At 50.6% G+C, this 18,129-nt stretch overlaps 1 protein-coding gene across 1 annotated transcript in view; it reads left to right on the top strand.

Annotated features, from left to right (window-relative positions):
* Positions 1-17,573, top strand: part of SLC6A11 (solute carrier family 6 member 11) — a 127,812-nt gene extending 110,239 nt beyond the window's left edge. The window contains exons 9-14 of the mRNA XM_055413315.2: positions 6,552-6,664; positions 9,549-9,686; positions 12,162-12,264; positions 13,241-13,341; positions 14,152-14,322; positions 17,421-17,573. Of these exons, the coding sequence (XP_055269290.2) occupies positions 6,552-6,664; positions 9,549-9,686; positions 12,162-12,264; positions 13,241-13,341; positions 14,152-14,322; positions 17,421-17,573 (779 nt within the window). The remainder of the gene's footprint in view (positions 1-6,551; positions 6,665-9,548; positions 9,687-12,161; positions 12,265-13,240; positions 13,342-14,151; positions 14,323-17,420) is intronic.
* Positions 17,574-18,129: the final 556 nt, after the last annotated feature.

Raw genomic sequence — 18,129 nt, 5'->3', positions numbered from 1 at the left:
CAGATCCTTTAGCAGGGACTACAGGGGTTCAAAGTAGGTGTGATTTCAAGGGGTAAGGACCATTCAAAGGCATAGGCACATTTTAAAGGAGCCATTTGAAACACAAACCTTGCAGAGAAAAAAAGAGGCGGGGGGCGAAAAGAAAGAAAAGCATCGTTTTATAGGGAGATGGTGAACATGTGCATGGTGAAGGGAGCCCAAGAAAAAGAGATAAAATGTAAAGACCTGCAAAACAAAAGAGGACCAGGGACTTTCCTGGTGGTCCAGTGGTTAGGACTCCACGCTCCCAATGCAGTGGGCCAAACTTCAAAGAAATAGATAAAATCCTCAAGGCTTCCAGGCAAGAAAAGATCAAATAACTTATAATATCAAAAGTATTAAACTAGCACCATACTTTTTGAAACTAACATACAAAGCAAGGCAACTATGGGAAAGCATTTTTTTAATTCACGTTAAGAAGTAAGAACCAGGATTTAATATCCAGCCATGTCTTCATGTATGTTATGGCTATATATGTTATATATAGTATGTTAAAGCTATATAGAAAAGCCATTTTTAATATGCACGAACTTAGAGACTTCTTCTGATGTTCTGATATTCTTCTATTAGAGCATGAATATCATCCAACCCAATAATGACTGGTAAAACTCCAGAAAAAGATTTAATGTTAAGCTCTTAAAATATATAAAATATGTATTAATATATATATAAGATCAAAATAAAGGTGGGGAAGAAGATAGAGGACTAGTGTAGAAATACACTGCATACTGTTACAAAGTAGAGATCATTCAACCAAAAAATAGAGGAGGCAAGAGAAGATAGAAAAAACTCCCTGATGTATGAGTAATAAGTGGTGGTAGACACTAGTGGGTGTGGGGAACCTGAAAAGACAGATATTAAAGGTTTAAATAAGAGACTAAGGGCCTAAGAGCATTAAAAAGGGTACAAGTATGAAGTTAACCACTAGAATAAAAACATTGTTGTTCAGTTGCTAAATGAGTCTGACTCTTTGCTACCCCATGGACTGTAGAATGCCAGGCTCCTCTGTCTGTGGGCTTCTCCAGGCAAGAGTCCTACAGTGAGTTGTCATTTCCTTCTCCAGAGGATCTTCCCAGACCAAGGACCAAACCTTCATCTCCTGCATCAGCATTTTTTTTTACCACTGAGCTACCAGAATAGCAACATAAGCCTTCTAAATAATAATTTAAAAAAAAAACAGTGAATACACAACTCATATACATATAAAATATACATAATTATATATTGTCAGTCAAGACCAAATATATCAATCTTGTCAGTAAAGGTGAATGACCTTAACTCGTCTATTGAAAGAAAAAGATTTTCAATTTGACTCACAAAGTAAGACCTATGCATAGGTATACCATGTTTTATCGTGCTTCACTTGTTTTATTTTTTAATTTTTTACAAACTCATGGTTTGTGGCAACTCTGCATCGAGCCACGTCTACCAGCACAATTTTTCCAACAGCATTTGCTCACTTCATGTCTCTGTGTCACATTTTGGTAATTCTCACAGTATTTCAAACTTTTAAATTATTATTAAAACTAGTGGATGAGGAGAAGGCGATGGCACCCTACTCCAGTACTCTCGCCTGGAAATCCCATGGACACAGAAGCCTGGTAGACTGCAGTCCATGGGGTCGCTAAGAGTCAGACACGACTGAGCGACTTTACTTTCATTTTTCCTTTCATGCATTGGAGAAGGAAATGGCAACCCACTCCAATGTTCTTGCCTGGAGAATCCCAGGGACGGGGGAGCCTGGTGGGCTGCCATCTATGGGGTCACACAGAGTCGGACACGACTGAAGTGACTTAGCAGCAGCAGTGGATAAGGAGTTGCTTTTTATGAGTGAGTAAATTGGTTTCTTGAGATCGATACAGAACTGGTAAAGATGTTGTGAATTTTGTCAAAATGACAGCAAAAGTGCTGGAGAAGACTCTTGAGAGCCCCTTGGACAGCATGGAGATCCAACCAGTCAGTCCTCAGGGAAATCAGCCCTGAATATTCATTGAAAGGACTGATACTGAAGCTCCAGTACTCTGGCCACCTGCTGCGAAGAGCCGACTCACTGGAAAAGACCCCGATGCTGGGAAGGACTGGGAGCAAGAGAAGAGGGTGTCAGAGGATGAGACGGCTGGGTGGCATCATGATGCGATGGACATGAACTTGAGCAAACTTTGGGAAATGGTGAGGGACAAGGAGGCCCGGCGTGCCACAGCCCGTGGGGCCACAAAGAGTCAGACGTGACTGAGCAACTGAGCAGCAACAGTAAGCATGGTTGCTAAAGCAGCAGCAGAACTCAAGAGGATTGACTCCAGCTTTGAAAGAAGTTCTACTCTGGGTAAAAATGCTGTCCAGCAGCCCCGCATGCCGCAGAGAAATCACTTGTGAAAAGAAGAGCCAATCGATGGCAGCAAACTTCATTCTTGTCTTATTTTAAGAAATTGCCACAGCCACCCCAGCCTTCAGCAGCCACCAACATTGCAGCAAGACCTTCCCCCAGCAAAAGACTATCACTCACTGAAGACGCAGATGATGGTTCGCATTCTTCAGCAGTAAACTATCTTTAATTAGTGTGTATACCTTTTCTTAGACCTACTGGTATTGTTCACTTAGTAGACTAGACCGTAAACATAGCTTTTATGTTTGCTGGGAAACCAAAAAATTCATGTGACTCACTGTACTGTGATGTTCAATTTGTCCTGGTAGTCTGGAGCTAAACCTACAACATCTCTGAGGTATGCTTACCTATTGTGTATACAAGAGACACACCCAGAACAAAGTGACTCCACAGGCTATGAATAAAGACAAAGTAGCATTCAAGCCCTCATGCATTAAGGATGACAAAGGATAATACTTTTTAATGTTAAAAACCACAATTCACAGTGAAGATACAACACACACACGAATGTATGCACCAAATAACACAGCGATAATCTTTATGAAGCAAAAAACCTGCAGGCAATGCAAGGAGACATAGAAATAAACTAACAATAAGAACTTTACTAAACACATTTATCAATGAAAGTGCAGGAATGAAAATAATTACATTCCTTGTTCAAAAAAATAAGAGCAGCAACAAAATAAACTAAAAGACAGTTCAGGAAGGAAATAATAAAAAGCGGAAAGTAATGAAGTAGAGAACTGGGTTTTTTTTAATAATAAATTTAAATTCTAGGTTTTTTCAAAATAAAAATAGGCAAATCACCAGATGATCAAGGAGGGAAAATAAAAAAAACGAGGTTGGGGGGTAGAGAACATACAAATAGCAAAATAAGAAATTACAAAGGGAAAATAACCATTGAAGCAGAAGACATTTTTTTAAAATCGTAAGAGATTACTTTGCAATCCTCTTTGCATATAAATTTGAAAACCTAGATGAAATGAATATTTTCCTAGGGAAATGGAGATTGCTAAAACTGACCCCATTTGACTTAGAAAACTTAAACAGGCCAATTTCCATAGAAGAAACAGACAAAGTTACTGAAGAACAACCTCACAAGAAAACATCAGGCCCTGATGGCTTCCCAGAGGAATTCTACCAAGCCTTTGAGGCCAGATAAGACAGGGAGTTGGTGATGGACAGGGAGGCCTGGCGTGCTGTGATTCATGGGGTTGCGGAGAGTCGGACACGACTGAGCGACTGAACTGAACTGAACTGAAGATAGGCCCAGTGCTCTATAAATTATTCCAAATTATTGAAAAGGGAGGAAACTTTCCTAGTTCATTATCTGAAACATAGTATTGAAACCTAAACCAAATAGACAATGCCAAGAAAGGAAACTACAGATTAATATCACTCATGCATATTGATGCCAAAATATCAAATAAAATATTAGCAAACTCAAATCTAAAATATTAGAATCCAAAATCACATTAAGAAGGTAATATACCATGTCCAAGTAAGATTTATTCCAGGAATAATGGAAGGTTGATTTAATGCTAAGAAAGCTATTAATATCACACACCATATTAATAGTCCAAACAAAGTAAATCATAAAATTATCTCCATAGATGGAGAAAAAGTCTTTGAAAAATTCAACATTCATTCACTATAAAAAATAAGTAAATGGAAATTAAAGGATATTTTTTAAAATAGGTGTGTGCATAAAAGTTTAAAAATTAAAGAGAATGGTTGCCTACAGTGGTGGGTGGAAAAGGGATGGAAAAAGGTGAGGAATTAAGAAGTAAGGAGAAGAAAGAATACCTTCTCTGAGCATTTATCTAGAGCAGCTCACTAAGAGTCGGACACGACTGAGCAACTTCCACTTTCACTTTTCACTTTCACACATTGGAGAAGGAAATGGCAACCCACTCCAGTGTTCTTGCCTGGAGAATCCCAGGGATGGGTGAGACTGGTGGGCTTCTGTCTATGGGGTCACACAGAGTCGGACACGACTGAAGTGACTTAGCAGCAGCAGCTCTGACTGAGAGCCACAGTATTGTTTCACAGAGCACCCACGACAAACAGTTACTCTTTTGTGGGTGGAACCAAATGTAATACAAATAGTAATGAATGAACTTAACTATTACAAATGCATAATGCAACCATTCTGAAAAGAAGGGGAAAGAAAAGAGCTGACGAGAGTAAAGTTCAGGGAGCAGCATGCTGACTAAACACTGTAAAGCTAAAAGCGTGCTCCACATTGTACTGAAGTTCCTACAGAGTGTAGTAAGGCAAGAAAAAGTACAAGTACTAAGATTACAAAGGAAGAGTAAAAACTGTCTTCATTCGTAAACAACATGAGTGACCACATAGAGAATCCTAAGAAATCTACAAAAAAGAAAAAAATTGCTAAGCGAATTTAGTAAGGTCATGGGATAGGAAGACAATCAAAAATCTTTGGTATTTTTTTATACCAGCAAAAAACAATTGGGAAATTTTTATGTTCTGCTTTCCACAAAATGTAATTTAAAAACGAAAAGGTAAGCGACAGACTTGGAGAAGATAATCATAATACTTTTTTTTCATAAAGGATTTGTATCCCAAATATATTAAGAATTCTCACAACTCAATAAAAAGGAGCTCACCCAACTGAAAATGGGCAAGAACACAAGAGGCACTTCACAAAAGAAGATGTTGATATGTAGGGAATTCCTTGATGGTCCAGTGATCAGGACTCCTTGCTTTCACTGCTGAGGACCTGGGTTCAGTCCTTGGTTGGGGAACTGAGATCCTGCAAGTCACAACATGGGCAAAAAATAAATAAATAAAAAATTTAAAAAATAATAAAAAGAAGATTTATGAATGGACAATAAAGATACATGAAGATACTTCACATTGTTAGTCATCAGGGAAATACAAATTAAAAACATAATGATATGAAACTTCATACCCACTATACTGACTAAATTTAAAAGACTGACAACATCAAGTGTTGACAAGGATGTGGAGCCCCTGAAACTCTCAATTGTTGCTGGTAGGAATGTAAAATAACAGAGTCACTTTGGAAATCCATTTGGCATTTCTTGGAAAATTAAAGATATGATTCCCATATGACCTGTTAATTCCCCTCCTAGGTAGGATGAACAAAGCTAAGCTAAGGTGAAAAAAGGAAAAGATCAGTAGTTGCCCAGCACAAAGGCAGGGAATGCGGGTGGAGAGACTGCAGAGGGGCCCCAGGGGCAGAGGAAATGCTCTCTGTCCCAGTGGCAGCTATCTGGCTGTCTCCACTTTTCAAAGCCCATTGAATGAGGCACTAAAATGAACGCTTATGATAGGTAAATTCGGCTTTAATAAGGCTGTGTTTTAAGGTAGAGGATAAACGTTTCTTGAACATTTGCCGTTTTAAGTGCTTTCCATATTTTTGCATCGTCACACTGACCTCCGCCAACTGCCTTATTACGTAGGAACCCGTTCCCATTTTCTAGCTGAGGAGACAAGGGTAAAGCTCACGGTAAAGAATGGGGACTTGAACCCTTGGCCACCGTGCTGCAGGGCTAGAACATGGGACTCCCTTCCTTGACAGTAATAAAGCCCGTCCTGAGGCTGTGCTATCAAGCCCCCTACTGGGAGCAGTCCAGAGAAGTGAGTGTGGCCCTAGGAGATGAGAAGCTCAAAGGAGAAGGTGGCCTGGGTGGACAAGCATTTGTCCAAGCCCTGACTTCTAACTACTTACATAGGAGTCATTGGTCCTTCTGTCACCCTAGACTGGCTGAATTAGGATCTCTAGGTGGGCCTGAGAACCTGCATTTTAATAAGAATGCCTCCCACCACCACCTCTCTTCACCTACCCCAGTAAGAATAGAGACATGTCTGTGCAGAGGAGGGTCTGGATGTCAGACTAACCTGGGCTTGAGTCTTGACCCTTCCAGATCCTCGCTTCCTTCTCTCTGCCTCAGCTTGATCATCTGTACAATGGGTATCCTTGTAGAACCAGGAGCATGGGGTGGTTGTGAGATGAACATGATTCAGGGAAGAATTCAGCATAGCACCTGGCACAGAAGAAACACTTAGTCCATTTTGGATGAACATAGCAATTGAACGAGGCACTGAACTGCACTCAGCCTCCTCTCTGCTTCCTCTCCAGGCCCTGGCCTGGCCTTTATCGCCTACCCCAAGGCCGTCACCATGATGCCCCTCTCCCCACTCTGGGCCGCCTTGTTCTTCATGATGCTCATCTTCCTGGGCCTGGACAGCCAGGTAAGCGGGGAGCCCAGGCGGCAGCGGCAGGGGGGTGAGGTGCTGCTCCCAGGAGCAGATCTGGGACCTGCACACCACGTCCTGGTTCTAGGGGTTTCCCAGGTGGCTCAGAGGTAGAGAACCCGCCTGCCAGTGAAGGACACACGGGTTCAATCCCTGGGTTGGAAAGATCCCCTGGAGGAGGAAATGGCAACCCACTCCAGTATTCCTGCCTGGAGAATCCCATGGAGAGAGGAGCCTGCCGGTCTGCAGTCCATGGGGTCGCAAAGAGGTCAGTCAGGACCAACCAGATCATAAAAGACTTGGGAACACAGAAAAGCGTCTGCTTCCTTCCTTGATCTCCACATTAGGGCTCCCATGACATGCCCCAGGTGGCCACCTGGGTGGGTCCTGGGTGCCACCACCAGCTCCCGCTCCCCCCACATCTGCACCCTGCCCCCACCCGCCTCTGTTCTTCTGCCTCTCCCAGACCCACCCCCACGTGGCAGCCCGCCTTCCTCCGTGAAGGATGTGGAGTTAGAACTAACAATTTATCTGTTCGCATTTTCCTTCCTCTTAACGCCAATGTGTGCGCGTACATCTCTTGGCCTCCGCCCACCCTCCCACCCTCTTTCAATCCCCTCTTTGGTTTTCCTGCTGGAATCCTGTGGCCTCCAGCCTCTCTTCGTCTCCAGAAGTCAACCCTTGGCCCTGCTGCCGTATTGATGCTGGCCTTCCTAAGAGCCCCAGTGAAGGTCTTCCAGCCAAAACCAGGCGCTCTAGGCTCTCAGCAGAGGTCTCTTGGCGAGGTGCTCCCTGCCCCCCTGCCTGTGACCTTGTGCGAGTCACTCAGCATCCAGGCCCCGTGGCTGGCGTGGCTGTCAATCCAGCCACGTCCTATTTCTTCCCTTGGATAGTTTCTCAGAAACTGCTAAGCCGAGCTGCAGAAGCAACCGTGTGTTTTTGCTGATAACCGTCCCTCCATTGTCACCAGCAGAGGCCTCAGGAGGGATCAGCAGCTTGTGTGACAGTGACAGGCCTGTCTCCGCAGACGGGAGTGGGGGCCGGGCTTGGGCTCTGTGAGCCTCTGGGCTGAGCCAGACCAGCACTAGGGCTGAGATACTCTTTTTGCAAAGGGGACCTGGGGCCCCAGGGTGGGGGGTGGCCGCTCATACCACCCCCAAGTGTGCCTGGGCTGTGTCCTCAGTTTTTAATCATGATAGCCATATGGGCTGGGGTGGGGTTGGGGGGCTTCTGTTATCCCCATTTTACAGAGGAAGAAACAGAGGCTCAGAAAGGCCAAGTGACTTGATGGGATATGCTCCCAGGTCTCTGCACCTTGTAGCCCATCTACTCTGATGCCTCTTGAGTTTAAGTGCTGGATTAACAGCATCCCCTGATTCCCCTTCCTTCCCTGGGGACCCTAGAGAAACGACGAGCACAGCTAGTCTTCCCCTGGAGACAGGACAGCCTGGAGGCCCGGAGCCTAGGTGTTGGAGTCTGGACTGAGTTTAAGTCCCAGCTCTTGCCAGCTGTGTGACTCTGGGCTGTGCACCAGTCCCTTTGCACAATGAGGATGGAAATACCTTCCCTGGGGAGATAGACATGGACCAGAAAGGACGTGGAGCCAAGCAGTGGCTCCAAGGATGGGGGGTGCCCCCAAATAATGACCTCCCAGTGCCCCACAGTGGTGACAGCCCAGCCTCTGGAACAAGATGGCCTGATTCAAATTCAGGCCCTAAAATGTTAGACCTTTGTGACCTCAGGGCAAGTTACTTATACCGCTATGCTTCTGTGTCTTCTTTACAAAAGGAGGACAATGGTAGGACTTGATACATAGACATTAAATAAATTAACATCTGTTAACTACCTAGAACTGAGCCTGGCACACGAGCACCGTGTGTTCACCACTGTTGTTATTATTCATTTATCAAACATTTTCTAAGCATCTGCTTGGTGCCACTTGAAGTAGATGTCAGTGATATGGTCCCTGCTTTCCAGGGTCTCACTTTTTTGTAAGAAGATAGATCTGAGCAAGCATGGACCCTACAGATGAGGGGTATGGACTGGGCCTGGAATAGGGGCTGGGGTCTGTTCTGCCCAAGTCAAGGGCAAGAAGAAGCAGTCAGGAAAAGGCTCATGCAGGAGACCTGCCCACAGTGCTGGGAGAACTCAGGGAGGGGGTGAGGGATATGCTGGGCTATTTGGTCTGGGTGTTGAGGGTTGAGTAGGAGTGTGACTGATCTCACTCCTGGCCCTGTCTGAGCATGGTGGGACACAGATGCATAGTGGCTCAAGCTCTGCCATCTAAACTTGCCCAGCCCAAACAGAAGAGCTGAGCTCGCCTGATTGCCCTCCCCCCAGCAGAAGGCCACCTGCCCTCTGGAAGCAAAGGGCAGGGGCACTGTCGCAGGCCTGGAGGATGAAGTAAGTCAGGCCCCCACAGACTGACCAGAGCCCTCAGCTCTCAAGACAGTTACCCAGACTGCCATCTTGCTTCCCAGGCCGAGACTGGATCTCATTTATTTCGTCCACCTCAGAACAAGGCCCAGCACATGGGCACGTGACTGGCAGCATAAGGGAGAAGGAATTCTAGCTTTAGAGTCAGGAGACCTCATCTCAAGGCCTGACTCTGCTGCATCCTAGCTGAGAGATTTTGGGCTGGTCACCTTCCCTCTCTGAGCCTCAGGGTCCTCTTGTATTGAGTGGGCCTGCTGGCATTCTGTAAGCACGGGGGATACTGTTGTTATTCTTGGATCCTCCGTCAGGGTGAGGAACTGTGGTGATCAAGGCGAGGCCCGGCGGGGAGGGAAGCCCAGGCTTTAGGGCTGCTGTGTCTGCCTGGAGCCAGGGCCTCTAATGGCCTTTCTCTGGGGCTTTACACCATCATTTCTGCCCTGTCCAGTTCGTGTGCGTGGAGAGCCTGGTGACCGCCGTGGTAGACATGTACCCCAAGGTCTTCCGGAGGGGCTATCGGCGGGAGCTGCTCATCCTGGCCCTGTCAGTCACCTCCTACTTTCTGGGCCTTGTGATGTTAACAGAGGTGAGTGATAGCCACACAGGTAAGTGACGTCGATAGGGTAGCACGAGGGGTAAGTGCCTGGGCTTTGGTGGCGCTAGTGGTAAAGAACCCGCCTGCAAGTACAGGAGACATAAGATCCTTGGGTCAGGAAGATCCCCTGGAGGTGGGCATGGCAACCCACTCCAGTATACTTGCCTGGAGAACCCCATGGACAGAGGAGCCTGGCGGACTACAGTCCATGAGGCCGTGAAGAGTCGGACATGACTGAAGTAACTTAGCATGGACACGTTTGGGTTAGGCGGATCTGACATCACATCCCAGCTCTGACCTTGACTGGCTAGGTGACCCTGCCTCCAGGTCCGGCACTTCTCGGGGACTCTGTTCTCATGTTCATAATGAGTCATCGTGAGACTCCATGAAAGTTCTCATTCAGCATTTGTGTGAGTGCTCAGCTCCAGGTCTCCACTGCCAGAAGGAATAAAACTCACAATGAGAAAGGCTGGGTTTACCTGCTCATTATGAGCAGCCATGGCAACCCACTCCAGTATTCTTGCCTGGAGAATCCCCATGGACAGAGGGGCCTGGCGGGCTACAGTCCATGGGGTCCCAAAGAGTCGGACATGACTGAGCAACTGAGCCCATGAGCATCCAGATGCCCAGGCTGCCCCTTTTAGTAAACTTCTGGGTGAAGGAGGCGCTGTCTGCCGGAGAACCCTCAGCTAGTGGCTTTCACTGGCCTCAAGTTCAGAACAGGCTTCACCACTGAGGAACCTGGACACCTTCAGGCGCTGTGTCTTCCAGCTCCAACCCTCTGCATGTCCCCTCTTGTCTCTGCCAGGCCAGTGGGCAAGGAGGGGCTCATCACACCCCCAAATTCAGACAGTCTCATAAAGCCATGATTCTCTTCCCTCCTGCAGCATCCTATCTAATAAATACTTTCTTAAGTACCTTGGGAAGGCAAAATTAGGTATCTTTTTACCCACACTCACAAAATTAATTTTAAAAACCAAGCCGCTTTCCCCCTCCAAATAACAAAAAAAAACTGTTGCCAGGAGTCACAAAGGAGTTTTGTAAGCAACATGGAAAAAGTGAGGGAATTCAGAATCTGTCAGAGCAGCTGATGTAGTACTGAGGTTGGTCTGCTGATCTTCGTCATTCTCTGCCTCTCAACTCAAAAAAGCCACCTCCTCCTGGAAGCCTCCTTGCTTTCCTTCCCACCCAGGACTTCATTCTAAGCTCGGTCCAGTCTCCATCTGGACATTACAGTGACCTCTCTGTTCACCTGCCCCACCAGGCTCCAAGGTCCTCAAGAACAGGAGCCGGCCTTGATCTGTTCTGTGCCCTTGGGGCCTGGCCCAGGGTGTATAATTCCTGCTCCTAGTCATTGTCACATTAATGGGAGTGATAATCAGCACTTGAGCAAATGAATAGTGCCACAATTCCCCCCTGCCTCTCTCCACACAACCAGTGAGCAGGGCCTCATTAAGTGCTGCTTAATTACGCAAAGTAGAGTCTTTTGTCACGCACAAATTGGGGGGTTACCTGATACCTTCAAGAGGCTGGTAGGGCTACAGGAAAAGCAGGTATTCAGGGGCATCCTCGGCTTGCAGCAGGCCCGTCGGTGGAGGACTTTCCTGGACGCCAGCTGGCCAGCCCTGATGTCCTGGCTCACAGAGCCCTCTCCCAGGCCTTGGGCCCCAGGCCCATCAGGGAGCCAGCGCTGTGCCTGCCCTGGACCGGGAATCAGCAGACACTCAGGCCCCACACACCCACCTTTGCCCTCTGCAGAGGCGTGTCTGTGAGTGACCACACCGGGAACTTAAACCTGCCAAATGGGCCGTGGCAGACTCAGTAATTGCCGGCAGGATCTTCTCCCTCATTTAAACACATTTAAAGCTCTGCTCTAGGGGAAAATAGCCTGCAAATATCTGCTCTTCCACGGAGGTGAGGCAGTGGGCGGCGAAGGTCACGCGCTCTGCAGCCAGACGCCTGGGCCCAGTCCTCAGGCCCACAGCTGGGTGCCCTGTGGTGACTGGCGGTGCGTGGTCTCACCTCCCCGGGCCTCCGCTTCCCTGCGTGAGCACTGAGGACGCCAGTAGCACCGGCCTTCTGACCACACGAGGCAGGACCTCTGAAAGCTGCTGTGTGGGCGGGTAGGAGAGGGCGAGGCTGGAGGCCGTCACAGCCCCCTGGAGGGAGGTGCTGAGCCTGCCCAGCCTCCAGCCTCCAGCTTTCTGTGTTGTGTCTAGCATTCAGGGAGCAGAGACAAGACAAACCTGAGACCCCAGCAACCCCTTAGGGTGGTCTCAGGGGGCACCCAGCTGTGGTGGGTGCAGGATTCAGAATGCTGGAGAGACCAGTCTGCCCTGGTGGACGTGACTCCAGGGTGGCAGGTGACCACAGGGCAGGGCACCGTCCCCGAGGCCAGCTGGCTAACCCTGCTCTCCCATATGTCTGTCTGTCCCTCTTCCCTGTGTCTGTCCTCCCACCCCACAGGGCGGTATGTACATCTTCCAGCTCTTTGACTCCTACGCCGCCAGCGGAATGTGCCTTCTCTTTGTGGCCATCTTCGAATGCATTTGCATCGGCTGGGTATACGGTGAGTGGAGGCCGAGCCCACCGCCCCCCAGTGCCCGGGACCTGGATGGGCTGGGCTTCCCTGTGGCCCGTCTCCATCTCCATCAACCTCTTCCCCTCAGGGATGTCCTGGGTTCTCCCATCTGTTGGAAGACCCTCCTGCTTGTATACCCTTTTGCAGCACAGGGAGGGGTTCCAGGCTCAGACACTGTGACCTTGGGTCCATCCTTCTGCCCCTGAGGCTCAGTTTTCCCATCTGTATAATGGGGTAGTCATCACCGTGGCTCCCGGTAGGAGGGAGTGTAGACAAACCAGCCAGCCCAGTGACCGGCCCTCAGCACCTGCCTTTGGGTCTTGTTCCCCAGACCGAGTGAGTGGATGAGAGTTGCTGGGCTTGTGAATAGACGCCCACCCTTCTGTCTGAGCCCCGACCCCCACCCCACCCATGCAGGTCAGCCAGCCTGACCCCGCTCAGAGCAACCACCTTCCTCCTTTTCCCCAGAAACTCCTGACTGAGTCAGGAGGGGTCTCTTCAGAGCCCCTTCCACCACAGTTTATCCGAATGCCGCACATAGCTAACACCCTGTAGTTTTTAAGCAGTAAGGCAATGGCAAGCCACTCCAGTACTGTTGCCTAGAAATCCCATGGATGGAGGAGCCTGGTAGGCTGCAGTCCGTGGGGTCGCTAAGGGTCGGACACGACTGAGCGACTTCACTTTCACTTTTCACTTTCCACTTTCACACATTGGAGAAGGAAATGGCAACCCACTCCAGTGTTCTTGCCTGGAGAATCCCAGGGACGGGGGAGCCTGGTGGGCTTCCGTCTATGGGGTCACACAGAGTCGGACACGACTGAAGTGACTTAGCAGCAGCAGCAGCAGCAGGGTCCCTGCCGCAATTTGTTTCCGGCCAGGGAAAGCAGACACTCATCACCTTTCCTCTGAGTCTTATACAGAAATTCTCTGGGGTGTGTGTGCCCGTCTGCTTTATTCTGGACAGGAAGCAACCGCTTCTATGATAACATCGAAGACATGATTGGCTACCGGCCGTTGTCACTCATTAAATGGTGCTGGAAGGTCGTGACCCCCGGGATCTGTGCGGTAAGGGTGGTGCCAGGAGCCACCAGCAGCCCACCACACCCCTACTTGTCCACCCCCCGCCCACTTCTCCACCCCAGAGCCCAGGCCTGACTGAGGCCAAAACAGAGGAGGTGATGTCCCGCTGGGGGACCCTCTGTGCACTCAGAAAGTCCAAGGCAACTGACACCTTTCCAAGCCCGTGTTGTTTGGGGGGACAGTCTCTGGGCTGGGCCAGGGTGCCTCACTAAGACCCCAGTCATGCCACCAGCTTGCTGTGTGACAGTGAGCAAGTCACTCTTCTTGGGGCCTCAGATTCTTAACCCGCAAGCCTGGGCAGATGGCACCCACCTCTATGGGGGCTGAGGGTCCCATGAAGGACATCTGGCTCTGCTGTTAACAGTGAAACAACAGCTTGAGGGTAATGAGAGGCTCACGCTCTGCCCCTCAGACCAAACTGCAGAGAGGCCTTGGTGAAAGGATGTTTAATTAAAGAAACAAAACTGCTGCTCTTCACCCAGTCCTTGGCACTGGAAGTATCTCAGAGCATCTTCACCAACCATCTTAGTTCTGAAAGTCAGCTTTGAAACCAGCCCTGAGAAGTAGCTAGAAAAAGAATTTAAATTTCTGACTGTCCAGAGGCTGGGGATCAGGCTCCTGGGGGGTCGAGGAGGGTCTCCTGGGACCTGTGGGGCCTTTTCCCGGTGCTCCTCGCTGTGGACAGGCAGGGTGCCACCTCTCCAGGGCCACTGCACAGGGTCGGCCATCTCCCCTGCCGGCTGCCCACACGCGGGCTGAGGGCCACCCCAGGGACCTCTCCCCATCTCTCCGCAGGGCATCTTCATTTTCTTCCTGGTCAAATACAAGCCACTCAAGTACAACAACGTGTACACCTACCCCGCCTGGGGCTACGGCATCGGCTGGCTCATGGCCCTGTCCTCCATGCTCTGCATCCCGCTCTGGGTCTGCATCAAGCTGTGGAAGACACAGGGGACGCTGCCAGAGGTGAGCAGCCTGGGAGGAGGGGTCAGCGAGGGTGGCTGGGAAGTGGGGCGGGGCGGCGGGGGGTGTGACACAGGGCAGGGCTGGCTATGCTGGGAGGGCTGTGCTGGTGAGTGTTGAGTGCGGCCTCGGGAGCCTCTGGGTCCCCACTTACTCATCTGGGCCACAGGCGTGATGAGAACGTGCCCCCACGTGTCTCCTGGGGAAGCCTGGCCAGCTCCTCCACAGCAGGGGTTCATCAGTACTGTTGTGCTGAGTCCTGGAGATTGAGCTGCTTTCCCTGAGTTCAGCCTCGGTTTTCCCATCTGTAAAATGGGTGAGCAGCAGACCTCACTTACAGAGGTTGTTTGAGGACTCAGTGAATGCACAGAGGGATAGCACTTGAGCCAGGACTTGGGGGAGAGAGGGGCCAAGTGTCAGCTCTTGGTGTTCTGTTGATTCTGTTCATTAAGGACCCCGTTTCCAGGGTGCAGGGAGAGGGTCTGACACCTGGGGGCATCTATCCTGTGCCGACATCATGCAGAGCTCTCTCTGTTCTGCATCTCCTCTATCCTCAGAGAGATTCAGGCACTCGCCTAAGATCAGCCTGCCAAGAATTAGCAAACCAACCATTTTCAGCAATTTTATTGAAATATGTTTTCTGTATCATAAACTTCACCCATTTCTGGTATGATTCAATGGCGCATTTTTTGTAGCCGTGTTCTATGTCGTGCCGTCATCACCGTTAACTCATTTGCAAACATTTTTATTTCTTTATTTACATATATTCTTATGTATTCATAAGATTCCCAGTGCCTGTTCCCAGTAAGCCCTGTCCCAAGCCCCAGACACCCAGAAATCTCTCTGTATGTGCTTCTTCTGAGCGTTTTACTGCCAATGGAATCGTGCTGTCCACAGTCTCCTGGTTGTTTAGTGAATTTGGACCCCAGCCCATCATAGCCTGGACACCCTCTCTCTCTTCACTCTCCTTTCCCACCTCTGGGGGATCGGGAGGTCTGAGTCAGCTTCATGCCCCCTTTGCTAACTGTGTGCTCTGTGCCAGACGCTGCTATAAGCCGTCGACAGTCAGTAGGCTGCCGAATCCTTTTAGCTGTCCTGTTAGGTGGAGGTGCTTCCTGTCCCCATGTCACAGGTGAGGAAGCTGAGCACACAGAGGGGAAGTAAGCTACCCCAGGGCACACAGCCTTGGAGTAGGGAGCAGGTACCCTGAGGCTGTGCCTTCATGCCCCATACCCCTTGCCTGGTTCTGGCCCCAGTGCAGCACCCCGGGGTCTCGGGGCTGAGCCGTGTCTCACAGACATGCGGCCTGTGTGGTGATGCCCCCCAAGGTGAGTGCCAGCCCAGAGTCAGCTCCAGCCAGCCCTCCTGTCCACCCAGGGAAGAGCCAGCACCCAGCCAGGGGGAGCATGCCAAGAGGGAAGGTCCCTTTCTCCAGCCTGCTCCTGCCCCCAGAGCAAGGCTGGGTCCTCCGCTTCTGCCGGGAATGTAGGGCAAGGGCAGTTGTTGATTCTGACTTGGGACCAGGCGTGTGCAGAGGAGAGCTGCCCTGGAGCCTGAATACCTTGGCCCTGGCTGGCCCCTGCCAGCGAGTTCACATCCCTCCATTTCCAGAGGGGCTTCCCAGGTGGCGCTAGTGGTAAAGAGCCTGCCTGCCAGTGCAGGAGATGTAAATGATGCAGGTTCTATTCCTGGGTCGGGAAGATCCCCTGGGAAGGGAAGTGGCAACCCACTCCAGTTTTCTTGCCTGGGAGAAGCCTACGGACAGAGGAGCCTGGCAGGCTCCAAGTCCGTAGGGTGTCAAGAGTCGGACATGACTGAAGACTCTTAGCACACATGCACGCATTTCCAGAAGGTTCTGCCAACTGATGGGAAGTATCTGGAAGGAAAGATGGGGGTCAGAGAGTTGCTATGAGGGTGGGTAGTCTGTGCTAAGAGCCATGCACAGGTCAACAAATCTGAGGACACCTCAGGAAAATGATGCTTGAGGCGGGTGCCGCTGTGAACCTCTTCGACAGGTGAGGGACTGCGATGCAGAGGGTTAAGTTCCTGCCTCAGTGAAGCAGTGAAACAGAGGCCAGCCCAGGCACTTGGCTCCAGAGCCTGTGCTCCCAGCTCCTGTCCTGTGTCAAGATCCTAGTGCCTTGCCTGGCACCTAGGAGATGCTCAGCATGATGGTATTATAGGGGGAAGAGGGGCGTCCTGCCTGTTAATCCCTCTTGGGCAGAATAGGCCCTGTCTATTAGGCGTGGCAGGATCTGAACGTGAAAACAGGACCTTGATCGTAAGAAACCAGCACCCCAAAGTCCTTCCAGCCTTCCTGGGGAAAGGGCCCAGGAGGGACCTCCCACATCCCGGCCTGACGTCTTCTGGAGGTGCGCGTGAGGCTGGGGGCACGGGGCGGCAGGCAGCACCAAGGGGCAGAAGCTTGTGTCAGGGGCAGAGTGGACGACGGCCACCCCGTCCGCCCAGCACACTGCCAGCCCCTCTGCAGGGTTGGGGCCTTAGCGAGAACGTTTCCATCTTCAGACACACACCTCCTGTTCCCTCGACGGGGATGACGGGCATGATGATGGCCTTCTATGGGAAATATACCCATTTATGCAGAGACCACTGTATAAATGGCCCTGGAGGTGCTGTAGCTCACCCTCACAGCAGAGTCCCCAGGAGGAACTGCTGGCCCATCTCACAGGTGGGACAGCGCGGCTCGGTGGCATTAGGTGACTGACCCCACATGTAGCGAGGCCAAGCGGGGACTCAGACCCCAGCCTCAGTCTGCCCAGGAAGGAAGGACGCGGCCTGGGTACAGCTCCTGCATCCTGGTCACCTGCAGCGGGCCCGGTACAGGGCGGGCAACTCCGCTCATCGTCTCCTTCTTCATCCAACGCTGGTACCCTGTGGTCCCCATGTCCCGGGGTGGGGGCAGGAAACAGATCTCCAGGTTGACGCATCGCCCAGGGCAGAGCTCCAAGCCCGGCCTGCCATTTCCATGACCCCTGCCCCCCGAGGTGTCTGCCGTGCAGTTGGGAGGCACCGAGGCAGGCCCCCCGGGGACCCCAACAGCCGCTCTTCTCAGACAGCTCTTTTCCTCTCCAACCGTGTAGAGATTCCGCAAGTTGATGATCCCCAGCGCCGACCTGAAAATGCGGGGCACTCTTGGGGCAGGCCCACGGACGGTGGCGGTTAATGACTGTGACGCCAAACTCAAGGGCGATGGGACCGTTGCGGCCATTACAGAGAAGGAGACGCACTTCTGAGTGCCCCTGCCACCTCGATGTCCCTCCTCCTGCTCCTCGCCCCTGCCGTCCACCGCCGTGTGTACAAATGAATACCTGAACCGCGTACTTCACCTAATGGTAGAGGCTTGCTCGTTTCTGTTTTGTTTTGTTTTTTGCACAGGATTTATTAACAAGTTAATTTTAAGGTGGCTGTGCCCACTCTGGTTTCAAGTCATGCCCCCTCCTCGTCCTATCCCCCCAACTGCCATGTGAGTAAGGATGCGAAGAGATAACCCTCTACAGGGACTTCTCACACGGGGAGGGTGTAACAGCATTCCCTTGGGGTTAGGAAGAAGTCGTACCATTGGATTGGACTTTTTTATTCTCGGGCTGTGGGGTGAGCGGGTGGGAGCGACGTCTGCCTCCTCCCATCAGCCTCAGAACCGACCTGTCCATGCCCCGCGTCAGCCCAGTCTGTCTCCACGCCGCCAGGCTTCCCCTGAAGCCCCTCCCTTGCCCATCCTCCCCGGCTTCCCAGAGGTGGTGGGTTTGCAGACTGCGAGGCTGTGTCAGAGAAGAAAATGTCCTGGCCAAC

This window comes from Moschus berezovskii, chromosome 24 (genome assembly GCF_049115385.1).
Source record: "Moschus berezovskii isolate FMDL1 chromosome 24, NW_MosBer_1.0, whole genome shotgun sequence".
Lineage (NCBI taxonomy): Eukaryota > Metazoa > Chordata > Mammalia > Artiodactyla > Moschidae > Moschus > Moschus berezovskii.
This window is presented reverse-complemented; position numbering and strand designations above follow the sequence as displayed.